We start from the raw sequence: 13,503 nt of genomic DNA, 5'->3' as shown, positions 1-13,503 counted from the left end.
GCAAATACCTGCGCACCCCTGACTCCATGACCCCCCCAGCACACCACAAGGACGTGCCTTTAACAGGTGAGCCACTTGGGACCCTAAGGAATGACATGTTTTCAACATACCTTCAAAATCTATTTTGACGACACAGGATATTATTTGTGGCAGCACCTGTTAACAGTAGAATCTGTGACTGACCTGGAAGAAATGAATGTGTGTTTTGAGTTATATTGGCAGTGAATTCTACCAAACTAGCCCTTGAATGCAGACTATTTGACCCTGCTGAAGTTTTTCATCAACCTGTTCAAACCTGGACAAAATCATTAACAAACTCACATCAAAATAGTGTCATCTTGACTACAGTGTCCAAAAGGCTTTGCAGTTTTTAAAAGAGAATTCCAGTCTGACAGGTGCACTGATGGAAAACTGGATGCACCTGTCTATAGATATATGTGGTCAGGCTGAACAACTGGGTAATTGACAGCCAATTAAATTTGGCCTGGCCGAATATACAGTGGCTCTCAAAAGTATTCACCCACCTTGGACTTTTCCACATTTTATTGTGTTACAACATGGAATCAAAATGGATTTAATTAGGAGTTTTTGCCACTGATCAACACAAAAAAGTCCATAATGTCAAAGTGAAAAATAAAATCTACAAATTGTTCTAAATTAATTACAAATATAAAACAGAAAATAATTGATTGCATAAGTATTCACCCCTACGACACACCTAAATAAGCTCTGGTGCAACCAATTGCCTTTAGAAGTCACATAATTAGTTGAATGGAGTCCACCTGTGTGCAATTAAGGTGTTTCAAATGATTTCAGGTTGAATACACCTGCCTGGGAGGTCCCACAGTTGGTTCGAACATTTCCTAACAATGAAGACGATGGAACATTCAAAGCAAATCCAGAATAAGGTTCTTCAAAAGCACCAATCAGGGGTAGGATATAAGAACATTTCCAATGCATTGAATATCCCTCGGAGCACAGTAAAGTCCATTATTAAGAAATGGAGAATAACTGTGAATCTGTTTAGAACAGGCCGTTCTCAAAAACTGAGTATCCGGGCGAGAAGGGCACTAGTCAGTGAGGCCACAAAGAGGCCTATGGCATCTCTAAATGAGTTACAGTCTTCCACGGCTGAGCTGGGAGACACTGTGCATACGGCAACTATAGCCCAGGTGCTTCACAAAACTGGCCTTTATGGGAGAGTGGCAAAAAAGAAAGCCATTGTTGAAAAAAACTCACATCAAATCTGAGCTAGAGTTTGCCAGAAGGCATGTGGGAGACTCTGAGACCAAGTGGAAGAAGATTCTATGGTCTGATGAGACCAAAATAGAGCTTTTTGGCCTCAACGCTAAGCGCTATGTTTGGCGCAAGCCTAACACCGCACATCATCCTGAGAACACCATCCCTACTGTGAAGCATGGTGGTGGCAGCATCATGCTATGGGGATGCTTCTCTGCATCAGGGCCTGGAAAGCTAGTGAAGATAGAGGGCAAAATGGATGCAGCAAAGTACAGAGAAATCCTGGAAGAAAACCTGCTGATGTCTGCAAGAGACCTGGGACTTGGGAGAAGATTCATCTTCCAGCAGGACATTGACCCCAAACATACAGCCAAAGCCACACTGGAGTGGCTTAAAAACAAAAAGGTCAATATCCTGGAGTGGCCCAGTCAAAGCCCGGACCTCAATCCAATTGAGAATATGTGGAAAGAGTTGAAAATTGCTGTTCACCAAAGGTCCCCATCCAACTTGTCAGAGCTTGAGCAATTTTGCAAAGAAGAATGGGCACAAATTGCAGTGTCCAGATGTGCAAAGCTGGTAGAGACTTATCCAAATAGACTCATGGCTGTAATTGCTGCCAAAGGTGCCTCTACCAAATATTGACTCAAGGGGGTGAATACTTATGAAATCAATTATTTTCTGTTTTGTATTTGTAATTAATTTAGAACATTTTGTAGATTTTATTTTTCACTTTGACATTATGGACTTTTTTGTGTTGATCAGTGGCAAAAACTCCTAATTAAATCCATTTTGATTCCATGTTGTAACACAATAAAATGTGGAAAAGTCCAAGGGGGGTGAATACTTTTGAGAGCCACTGTATAAACCCTGTCAGACACATTCAAATGCTCAGTGCCTAGCAGCACACTAATATGGGCTCCCTGCAAAGAATTATTGGGAAACAGGTAGTTAGGTATTATTATTATTAACCTGTCAAAACCCCAGCCCCTCACAGCCAATTTCCGCCTGGGGGGCTGTGCCCTTAAATAAATCACAATATCTTCCAAAGTATAGACAGCACAGGCATGGGCATCAAGACTAAAACCTCAGGTGTGATAAAAGTCTTACTCAGTACCACACTGGAAGGAGATATCCAGAAAAAATACAAAAAAAAACAAACGCTTTTCATTTTTTTATGTTCTATAGTCATTTTTTCAACTTGTAGCATATGAAAAGAGCCAGATTTTTTTCCAGTGCTTCACCAACATGTCTAATATACTGGGTAAAAATTTGGAACTGTTTGAACAAAGGGATCAAATTCTACAGGAGTTTTTACAAAGCTAAGCCCAAGGGTCCCCAAACCTCTCCAAAAATAAACATTGTGTAAATCTTTATGTCAGTTGATATACTAAGTTCTAAAAGGGATGTTATCTTCTGGCACCTCACAGGCTAGCCATTGCCACATGCATTTGCCTTTGAAAGGTTTTTTTTTTTTTTTTTCCCTTATCTCATTCAAGAGGTGGGCGTGTTTGTTTGCACATCGATTACTCTGTGATGGATTGGGTTACAAACAAAGTAAAGGTATGAATGGAAAGCTTGTGACCTCCCCTACAACGTGATCAGGGAGACTTTACTGTCATCAAGGTTGTAAGACCAGAGCAGCAAAACGCAAGCTAGTCGATTGCTTTTGTTTTGAATGCAAGGGGGTACTAGACACATTGTGAATGGGATATCTCAGCGGTGAAATGACGGATTCGAAAAATTCCTTCGCTGTTTGACGGTAGGAAAACAACGATTTTGATATCGAGTCAGCTTTTTTTCTCTTTTGCTTTTGTAATAATATTAAAAATGAGTTATGAAATATAATATTTACGTGCAGTTCCGTGTTCCGCCCGCGGGACTAGAGGGCATAAGAGGTTTTTAAACAACATTGCATAAGAAATAGTTTATGTGCCAGTTGCAGGACCCACATTAGGTGGGTAACACACTGGCCTTTACTTGCCACATTTTATTTATTTATTGCTTTTGCTTTTAATAAATACGCACTGCTTGAACCACACCTTTTGTTTTCTGTAATTTTACATTGCAGACCTGTTACATACAGCAATTGGGTATATACTGCAACATTTGTGCTAATTTACTGTGAGAAACTTGTTACATCTTTTAGTTTTACCTGTGTATTGTAGATTTGGACCTTATCAAGAAAAGGGAGATTTATTTACATGCAGCAGCTGGTTGGTTATTGACCAAGGAAGTGCAACACTATCACGGCTTGCAATCTATTCATTGCATCACAGCCTGATTTTATCAGACTCTAAAGTTTCTCTCTAAAGTTTCTACTGACGTCCAGAATCTAAGAATGAATCCTGACCCTGATAACTACAATATACTGCAAATGTACATTTCTACAATTGCTTTACAACTAGAAGTAGCCCTGGGAGTTCTGGTCCTTGTCGTTCAGTTTAATCTATTGCAATTCGCTTTAACTGAACGTTTACTGTATAGAGATTTAATTTCAGTTTTAAATAAAATAATTTCTACTTAGTAACTACCAATACATGAAACAAATGTGAACAGGTAGTAGTTTAAAAATCTTGTGCAGGAAAACCTTTTTAAAATTGATTTGGTATGTCTTAGATCCACTGGGGGGCAGTGTTACAGGGGGATGGGTTAATCTATATAATGATTATATTCAAAAGAACGATTGTGAGAGCAGCATCACACGTTTTAATACATGTTTAAAAAATAAACAGGGAAGCTGCAATCATTGTTCTTTCGGACTGAAAGAAAACTAATCACTTTCCCAAGCACGCTTTCTCGGTGCTGAAAGAATAACTCCCAAAACAGAATCAAAGAGTACAGTGCAGTATCACAGTACATACCGTCAGTGTGTAACATAGACCAAGCCGGCAGATACTAAACAACTACCTGTGTAATGCAGGAAAGCTTTACTTTAATAGACACATACAGCAGTATATCAACCCTAAATCGATCAAGCAACAGTTTGCACCTCCTTACCTTGCATTCACATAATTTCAATATCAAAGACACTGCTTATACAGTAGTAGGATAGGCTACGGAGTACTGTATTGGTGATTCTTGTCTGCGTTTTGAATGTAAAATGTGCTCCTTTCTTATTCCACTGCCTGTTCAGCCCGTTTTATGTAATTAATTGCCCCCCAGGTTTGTCAAGCTATAAAAAACAGGGAATATTAATATTATTAATTATTGTTGTTATAACAGATGCCCTTACCCAGTGCGACTTACAGTTCTTACAAAAAAACATTACAAAAATCAGATCAGTCCAGACACGGAGCAATAGCGGTTTGATAAACGGGATTACGGAATAGTGAGAAAAAAAAATGGATGGTACTGGAACAGAAAACAAGAAAGTCAAAAAATGTAAATGAATTAGAATAGGTAACATGTACTCATATTTGTGTGACACCTGTCCAAATTATGGAGACAGAAGTAGAGAAATCATAAACTCACTTTCCAGCAAACAGCACAGTATAGATACATGTTTGAATTCCATAGAATCCGTGATGGCCCTTTAAATATTTAGCTTATTAGCCATGCCAATGCCTGTGATAATGATAAACATTAGATTCAAATGTGAGCATGTGCGCAACTTTCATATGCTTAAGCACAAAAATATTTGAATTGCCCTGTAGGCCAAATTTGATTGAAAATGCCTAAGTTTTGCGATAAGCGTGACAGGCTTGCAATGCGCAGAAAGTTTCCATTACATTGTTGTGTAGTATTCCAATTCTGTGCGTTCACTCGTAGCTCTTGTGTATTTCCAAGCCACAAACACATTTGCGAATTGAGCAAAAAACTGCTATTTTCCAACTTCGCGCAACTCTTTTTTGCGAGGGGATTGCGCATCGCTTTGAATATCTGGGCACAGAAGTGTTAATATTCAGATGAGCCATTGCAGTGGCCTTGTGCAACCGTCTTCAAAACTCTGTTTAAGCCAATTTGCTAAGACATCTCACAAGAGCACAAGATCATAACAGGACCCACGTGTCCAGACGGCAGCAGCAGCAGCAGTGTGTAAAGAGACCACTCATTTCAAAATTTAAATCACCATTTCATTTCCAGTTCCTCAAGTCTCCATTTCTTTGCTTCTTGCTTTAAAGTTCTCAAAAGGCACATGCTATATTACTTTGTATGCATGTTTTCAGTCTTATTTGCAGTGAATACACATTTATTTTCTCAATGCATCGATTACTGCTGATTATTACCTGCCCGGTGTTTGAATAGGAAATTGGTTGCTGAAAGGTAATGCATTAATATTTTGGGTACTCCTCCAAAATAAACACCAAAAAAAGCCCTAAAACTTACCATAAAAGTAGTGCCACCAGTGACAAGTAAAAAACTGCAACAATACTGTTATTGAGCATTTATACTGTAAAAACAATCAAATGCAATGGGTTTACATTTACATTGGTAAAAACAACAGAAAAACCTACACATACAATACAAGAAAAACAAAGTTATCAATGGATAATAAATAAATACATTAGATTAGGGGGCGAGAGACTTAGTGTGTGACCAATAACCTGAACTAGCCAGACCTAGCAGTGCAGTAGTGATAGTGTTGAGTACACAGTATCAGAGTAGTGTTCCCCGACATGTAATAAAACAGGTAAGAAAAATATAACTATAATCTATTTAAAATTAGGAGTAAACTTTAAAAGGAGTCCCTTTTACCACAGTATTATCACAGCCCCCCCACACACACACACGAGAGAGAGTTCGAGCTATATAGAGATAGATAGATATTTAACACTTCATTCAAAACTTATGGAATGGTCACATAGCAGCTTACAAAGGCAACCTTACAAATCAAGCTGCAGTCACGACTTCTGATCCAGTACAGTAGACGTTGAGAGGGGTTTTAATACAGCTGATCAAATACATGAATTGCACAGGAGTTATAACGTGTGGGACAAGACAGCAAAGGTATTAGTCACAGAGAAAAGCAATTCAGTAGGCTGAGTTTACAATGAAAATGCATCACAATGCTGCACCTTGCACACACAGGACTGTGCTTCCCCAATTTACTTACAGTTGTATTAGCACCTGTGCTGTCTTAGTCCACAGGTTAGTCGTGTCGAGGACAGATCACATGCCGACAGATAAACCTTGCATACCTTTATTGTGCTGCAATCCAAGCCTTATCAATCATACAGTCTACTGTCAGACTTCTATTCTATGACAGTAAATGAAGCAGGAAAACCTTTGTGCCGACGAGGGCACTAGTTGTCTTATTGGCAAGAGAGACACGAGTTGTCTTACTGGTAATATTTTGGCATCAATAATTGTTTAATTGATATCCCTTTACCCAGTTCAGTGCCATGACTATAATAACAAATATGAAAATGACAAGAGATCAGTGTTATTCCAGAACTTCATAGCCATTGTTTTACACAGCTTTTCTTTTTATGTATTCAATATGTGTTTGTCCCGGAAACTGCCAATGGTGAATACACACACACACACACACACACAACAACTCCTATTGCATATCTGACTGGATATTAACAAGGAGCTTCAGTAAATGCACATCTGCATATCAATTAATTAATCATGTATTTCTACCATGCTAAATGTAGCATTACCATAAAGATTCACATGCCCAATGCCAATGAGAGAAGAAGAATAATTGAAGCAAATGGAAATCACATTGAACATGACGTGATGATGGGACACAGCTCCCCCTGTGGGCCATATGGCAGTTTTACTTGCCAAAGATTGAGTGGTAAGAATATCAGACGTGTGTGTTATTCATGGAGGAATAACCAATAGCAGCTCAAAGGTTTCCCATAGAATAGTAAAGCAATTTGTTTGCCATGTTTCAAGTACAATGCTTCTGAAGAATCTGAGTGAAACAAACAGCTTCAGTTGGTGCTGTTTTATTCCCAGAGTCCAGGTTTAAATCCATTTGAAATCCATTCTCACCGAGCCCCATTCTGCTTCCTCTACTCCAATGATGAGTTTATGTGGGTCTTTTAATCTTAGTTGTGACCCAGTAGCTTCATTCTAGAAGGGTTTGGATTAAAAAAAAAAAAACACACAACTGGAAACACCTGCCCAAGTGTTCTTTACAACAGCAACTCATTTGTTACACATGCATTCTGGAATACAGAGCAGCTGAACCTCCTTGTTGCCGTCACAATAGCACGACAGGGTTTAGAAGGTGCTTCCCAAATTCCTTACAATTTACAAGGAACAGTCTGAGAAGTTAGGAGTCTTTCTATAGCCATTCTGAATACCCCTCCCCCATTAAAACATCCCAGAAGGACTAAGAGGCTGGTAATCATGGAGGAATGGTCATGCATCCCTCCTGACCTTTTTAAACACCTGCAGCCATGGCCATGTTGAATCAGTGACACCCAGGCTGCCTGTGGGGACCCTACATCCTACTGTTTATTAAAGATTTTAAAATCTATATGTACATTATTAAGAATGGGGCTATTTTACGTGTTTTCTGTAATATTTATCATGATATGTTTAGACTCATTAGTTGCAAATGTAATTCTAGTTGCTTTATATATATATATATATATATATATATATATATATATATATATATATATATATATATATATATATATATAAAAATTTCCTTTTTGCAACCATGCAGTGATTCTGGATCATTTTTCTCCAGCTCTGCTTTGACCTGGCTTTGAGCTTGTCTGGAAAATCCATCGTGCCTGGACTGAACACCCTTCCTTATGCCATTCAAATCGTCTGACATTGAGACAACTCTGCCAGCCCTGCTCGCTGTCTAATGTGTGTGCTTTACGGGTATGTAAACAAACTGGACAACAAACAGGGTCTGGCTACTGACAATGCACGCAGGAGAGAACATTATAAAAGAATGTATTACCAGTCACTCGTAGAATGAAACGGAATACGATTGTGGGTTAGCTTAAAATACAGGGACTCAGTTCTGGCTGCCCACGGTGGTCCTATACTCTATTGACAGACATTTCTAATTTTACATCCAACTCCTGTAGGAAGTTATATATCACATGGATAGCAAACCTATTTGTGTCTTCTTTTGATTTTCACGGTCAGTATTCTTGTCCACAAGCCCTGCAAAGGGGGTACGGTACCATCCTCAATATGAAGCAGTGAGAAGGTCCGGTTCTCGAGCACTGTGAGCTACAGTCGCCCCGCCTTGGCATCGCCGATCGCCCCCCACACGTCAAATACAAACTCGTCGGGGAACGCGAAGTCTCCCAGCGTCTCGTCAAGAGCCTCTGCGAAGTCGTCCGGGTTCTTCTTGTCTTTCCCCAGCTCCACCATTGTGGCCGCTGTCAGGACACAGAAACATCACCAGAGCTAGAAATAACCAAACTAAAGAAACCAAGTCAATCAGATGTTTCGGCTAGTGTCTTCTTTACTGTACTTGGTGGTATTTTTATATCAGTTTGGATGACTAAGGCTGAGGGGATAGGACTGTCATTCCCAAACAACTTAGACAAACTTTTGCACCCTTTAATTAACACTAAAACGTTTATCTCTGCTTTACAAAAAATGGTGCCAACAGTACATTGGTGTAAAGTTCTTGATACCGCTACAGGACTGTGAATGTATTTCTTGAGAGAGACTGTGTGTGTTCTCACCCAGCTCACTGTCCCGGATGCCCATGTAGCTCTCCAGCAGGTCATCCACCTTCTCGATTGCTTTCTCTTCAAAGGCTGAGGGCTGAAACACAAATACAAACACTCATCACTAAACCAACAGGACCCCTGAAGACCTTTTTTGTGGCCAACAGCCGTCTTAAAGTACAATTTGCTTCCGGGCGTACAATTTACATATAAATAAATTACCTTTACCATTCTGTTAGCATTTTTCTATGATGGCGATACATATTAGGTAAGATTTACTGGAATAATTTGCTTCGCTCCGTGTGCTTTAAGCATTGGTGTCCTTGCAAAGTCATTACTTGCGAGATAACGCACTGCAGTGCCAATTCAGAGTCCTGAGCCCAAGGCACGGGCATTTAATGAAAGCCAAGGTCAATTATCTACTTCAGGGATAGAAATAAGACTCCTACTGTATTGCTGTTTCTCCCATTCCAGGTTTTATTACCTATCGGTGTATAGGTAACAAGCTCAGGTGTGTCTTATTAAACTCATAGTAAAACCAGGAATGGATCAAACTGCCATACAATGGCAACCTTATTCCCATCCCTGTACACGTAATGCTGCACTGGACATGACTGCTATTAGGAGTCAAATTAATTATACTTATACTTGCATGCGAAATATTACAGTTGGAAGTAAAGCAGCGTCTTGTTTATCCTGAGCCAGAACCCTGCGATTACAGTAACGCTCACCACTTCCTCCACTGTGGCCGGACCCTTAGCCCGGAGACGCAGTGTTCCTCGGCCAGTCCCCAGTGGTGTGGCCGAGCCGGACCTCGCCCCTCCAGACCGCTGACCAATCATGTCTGAAAAACAGGGGGCGCCGTTCATTCAAGACCAGTCTCGTTATATTTCCCTTTCACAATCCCCATTACTAATTAAAAACAAATAAATATCACATTCATTTTACAATATACGTTCCAAAAAAATGGTAGATACTTTATCAATTATTCGGCACTGCACCATAAAACATTCACCATTCAAAAGGTAGTCAAGATCCTGTTAAATGTTTAGGGTAAGCTTTGCATTTTTTTTCTTGCTGTCTCCTTATGTTAGTATGACAGTCATTGTGGATGGTTCTCGTTGCAATTTCTCAAACAATCAGCTGTGTTTAGGAGCTGTCACCAGGGTTCAGAAGCTGCTCTTCAGTCCTAGTTGCCTGCCATTATTTGTATGACAGATCAGCCAAAGTGCCTTTATACAAGCAAGCCCCAGCGCCCAGTGCCCTTTAGTGATCTGCCACTTTGAATTTCCTTTTGTTTTGCTGGCAGGACAGTGCTGTGCTGTAGTGCTGGGAATTACTAATGTCAACTTCGGCTGATCTAGCCTACTTTACATATTGTCAATGGCAGGCAACTGGAACTGAAGAGCAGCTCCTGAACTCAAAGCACCTCAACACAGAGTTATAGAAGGAAAAGATATTTATTTGAGAATCAACGATAAGCCCTCAGAATAATTGCAAGCATGATAAAAAGGTAAGGGGGCAGTGAATCAAACTAAGTAAGTAGAAACTACTTAATAATAAGGCTAAAGGCAGTGAAAATACTGTACTCTCAAATTGAGGTTGGCTATTATAGGTGGAAAGACTGTTAGGGTTAATGCACACTTCAATTACGTCTCCCCGCCTCAAGCCACTCACCGAAGGCTTTCATTGGCTCCACCAGTTTCAGACAGAAGTCCCGCCCCTTTGGTAGCTCCTTGAGCATCTTGGCGACCTCATAGTGTCGGCAGCCAATCAGGCCCTGGCCGTTAATGGATTCGATCATGTCGCCCACGTTGATCACCTGGATTCTGTCAATGATGCTCCCTTCTTTAATTCTCTGAAATAAATAAAGTGTACAGTTTAAATATCCTGGCATCAGGCACAACAGAACTCAGCCAGCGCAGCAGCAGCAAGGATTGTAACCTTTACTATTACATGCAAAGCTGTTTTGTGGGACTTCACGATTCACGATCAATTTGATGGAATATGAACTCTGTGCAAAATAAATCTTAAAATAATTTGCAAAAGTGAAACCTAGTCAATATTTTTGCGCAGCACAAAAAAAATAAAAATACAACGTTGTTTTCTTGTTTTGTAAGTTAGTACCTCAATGAAGGCACTAGCTGAAACATGCGTCTACTTTAGTTTCTTAATCTTTATTACTTCGAATAAGAATGCCCCTGCATCTTATTTTCAAGGGGCACAGAAGCACATATTCACGCCTGACCAGCGGGGTCTCTGAAATGGGGAGGGATCTCCTCCTTCCCTTCCCCAACCCAGCAGCAGTGAAAAGGCAGATCTCCCTGCGAGTCCCAGCTAGCATCGGAAGCTCTGTGTTAGACTCCCCTGCACTCCACAGGGCAGTGGGCTGGAAAACAGACTGAACAGTGCAGTACCTTGATGAAGGCATAGCCAGACCCGTTATCAGTGATGGTGAGCCCCAGGCCGTCCTCGTTCTTAAACACCTCCACTTCCTTGCGCTGGCCCTTGATGTGAGCAAAGATGAAATCCTCCAGACCTATCTGTCCCCCGAGCAGCTTCTCCATGTCAACCTTGTGAGTGTTGAGTGTGCAGAACATCACCTGAGCCAAGAGAGGAGGGAGGAAACTATCAATAAACACCATCTCATAGCTCACAGAACTGCATTGCGTAGATGCTCATATATTTCAACTTTCATCACAATTCGTCAAGCGGTTCTGTAGATTATGCTGCTAGGAGGTTTTGAAGCACTTGGACACACAGCTCTATAGATACTGTATATACAAAACTCTATAGCGTGATGTGCATTCTCCTTGCCCTGTAGATGATAATTCACATACTGCACAAGATGAAATCTCTACAAAAGGCGTATAATCGTATAAAAAGCCCTGTGTAACAGCCTGCTGAACAGCACTCACCTCTGCTGCTGGGATCTGAAAGGCCTCTCCTATTTTGCTGTAGAGCTCCCGGACGTTGCTGAACCCCTCAATCCGGCCTGTGGGGCTCCCGTGGGCCAGCTGGGTATGAAAGACAAGCCTGGGCCTCAAGCTGGAGGGAAATGGGGGGAGGCCTGGCTGGAGGCCTGGGCTTCCTTCAGCATTGCCCCCCAGGCCTGAGACACTCATCCCAGCTCGGACTGGCTCCCCTTCCTCATTCTCTACCAGAGGGGCTTTTTTCCTGCGCCCCAGACCAAGCGGCATCTCGACAGACGAGCCAAACGAACGACACGAGGTGGACGACTAAATTACACAAGGGGCGTCCAGGTTAAACTTGTCCACAGGTTAGTTTACTACTGTAAACGTTCAGCCATTTACCAAAGCGTTTGAAACTCAAGATATTAGACTATAAATTAACTTCGCACGTTACTCATTTGCTTTCTAGTAGCTTGGGTGTTTATTTTTGTGAAATTTTAGATTGTTTATTAAATACTGTTTCGCAATGAGCCCCTGTACTTTAACTTCTTTGTGAGTGTGTCACATACACCAAGTGTGTAAATATGAATGGTACGTTTTACTGAGGTGTTCAAATACTGAAGTGTGTCTGTCCTAGATATCACACAAACAAAAAGCCACTGGCGTTCATCCCAACCAGATACACTAGGGGGAGCCAAACTGTGCCCACTGGTGAATACCTGGAACGAAAACAAAACGATACATGCTATTAGTATCAAGGATATAATGATTAGTATATTACAGTAAACTCCAGAGTAGTGGGTTTGATTAACAGATGACTTTGGGGTTGTTTAAGTGTACGAGTAAGTAAGCCAGCTCCCAAGGGAGGGATCCAGTGGTTAGGACTTGAGGACAAGACTAAACTAGTAAGCCAGTTAGCACCAATTGCAACAAACCAAGAACTCCCAGACAGACAGTCTCCAAGTGCGGATTAAAAATGTTCCCAAATGCAACTAACTCCAGATGATGACTGCTGTCCCCTAGATGAACCTGATACACAGTACTAAATTAAACCATCAAACTCTAGACCAAGTAAAAGAGTTACCGTACTAACTCAAGTTAAAGCGAGAAACCTCATTCAAGGCACTTTTTCTGAAAAGAAACCATTAATAAAACCGATATCAAACACATAGACTACAGAACATTTTTTCTAAAACTTGGCAGAGTTTTCAATTTTTAATAAGGCATGAAATATATAATTAAATAAAACCTGATAATGATATGCTTGTATTAGTCACTCCAAGGTCGCTAAATTCAAATTATAGGAGGTGGATATTGTCTTTAGCCTACTGGATTGGATATTAAGCTGTCTCCTTTATAAGTGTGCGTCACTGTTCCCGTAATTTGAGAGGTGCAAAGATGTTAGGTGACTACGGTTAAGTTTTGTATGCTTTGATTTGGAAGCTTTCACCAGGGACATGATCCCTCAATCGCCTACAGTAAAGTGTAGAAAAATCTATAGAGAACTCAACCCAAATAATTTACTAAAAACATGACAGTATGTATTATTTACTGATGATTAGTGCACCGTACAAACGGTTGACGTTACCATTTGATCTGTTTAGAGGGTGCACGAAGCATCACTAAACAGTACTGCAAGGTCATTTGTATTATATTTGGGTTGTGCTCTTAATTATTATTTTGATAACCTGCCAGCATGCTCAATCTTCCACTATTGGACTGTTCTGTATTGAATAAATGTACAATCC

The 13,503-nt window shown here is 40.6% G+C and overlaps 1 protein-coding gene and 1 long non-coding RNA gene across 2 annotated transcripts; one reads left to right on the top strand and one right to left on the bottom strand.

The window, feature by feature from the left end:
• Nucleotides 1–5,611: 5,611 nt before the first annotated feature.
• Nucleotides 5,612–12,109, bottom strand: LOC117402160 (PDZ domain-containing protein GIPC1-like). Its single transcript, XM_059006937.1, has 6 exons — nucleotides 11,762–12,109; nucleotides 11,261–11,446; nucleotides 10,521–10,701; nucleotides 9,575–9,687; nucleotides 8,859–8,940; nucleotides 5,612–8,546 (listed from the first exon to the last, which is right to left on the bottom strand). The coding sequence occupies exons 1-6, from the start codon at nucleotides 12,041–12,043 to the stop codon at nucleotides 8,395–8,397; spliced, it is 996 nt and encodes a 331-aa protein (XP_058862920.1). The 5' UTR covers nucleotides 12,044–12,109; the 3' UTR covers nucleotides 5,612–8,394.
• Nucleotides 12,110–12,200: 91 nt separating this feature from the next.
• LOC131705023 (uncharacterized) lies at nucleotides 12,201–12,475 on the top strand. Its single transcript, XR_009310124.1, has 2 exons — nucleotides 12,201–12,329; nucleotides 12,362–12,475. It is a non-coding gene; the product is annotated as an uncharacterized LOC131705023 (long non-coding RNA).
• Nucleotides 12,476–13,503: the final 1,028 nt, after the last annotated feature.

The sequence above is a fragment of the Acipenser ruthenus genome, chromosome 34, assembly GCF_902713425.1.
Source record: "Acipenser ruthenus chromosome 34, fAciRut3.2 maternal haplotype, whole genome shotgun sequence".
Lineage (NCBI taxonomy): Eukaryota > Metazoa > Chordata > Actinopteri > Acipenseriformes > Acipenseridae > Acipenser > Acipenser ruthenus.
Note: the sequence above shows the minus strand (reverse complement) of the source record. Positions and strands in the feature narration are given on the sequence as shown.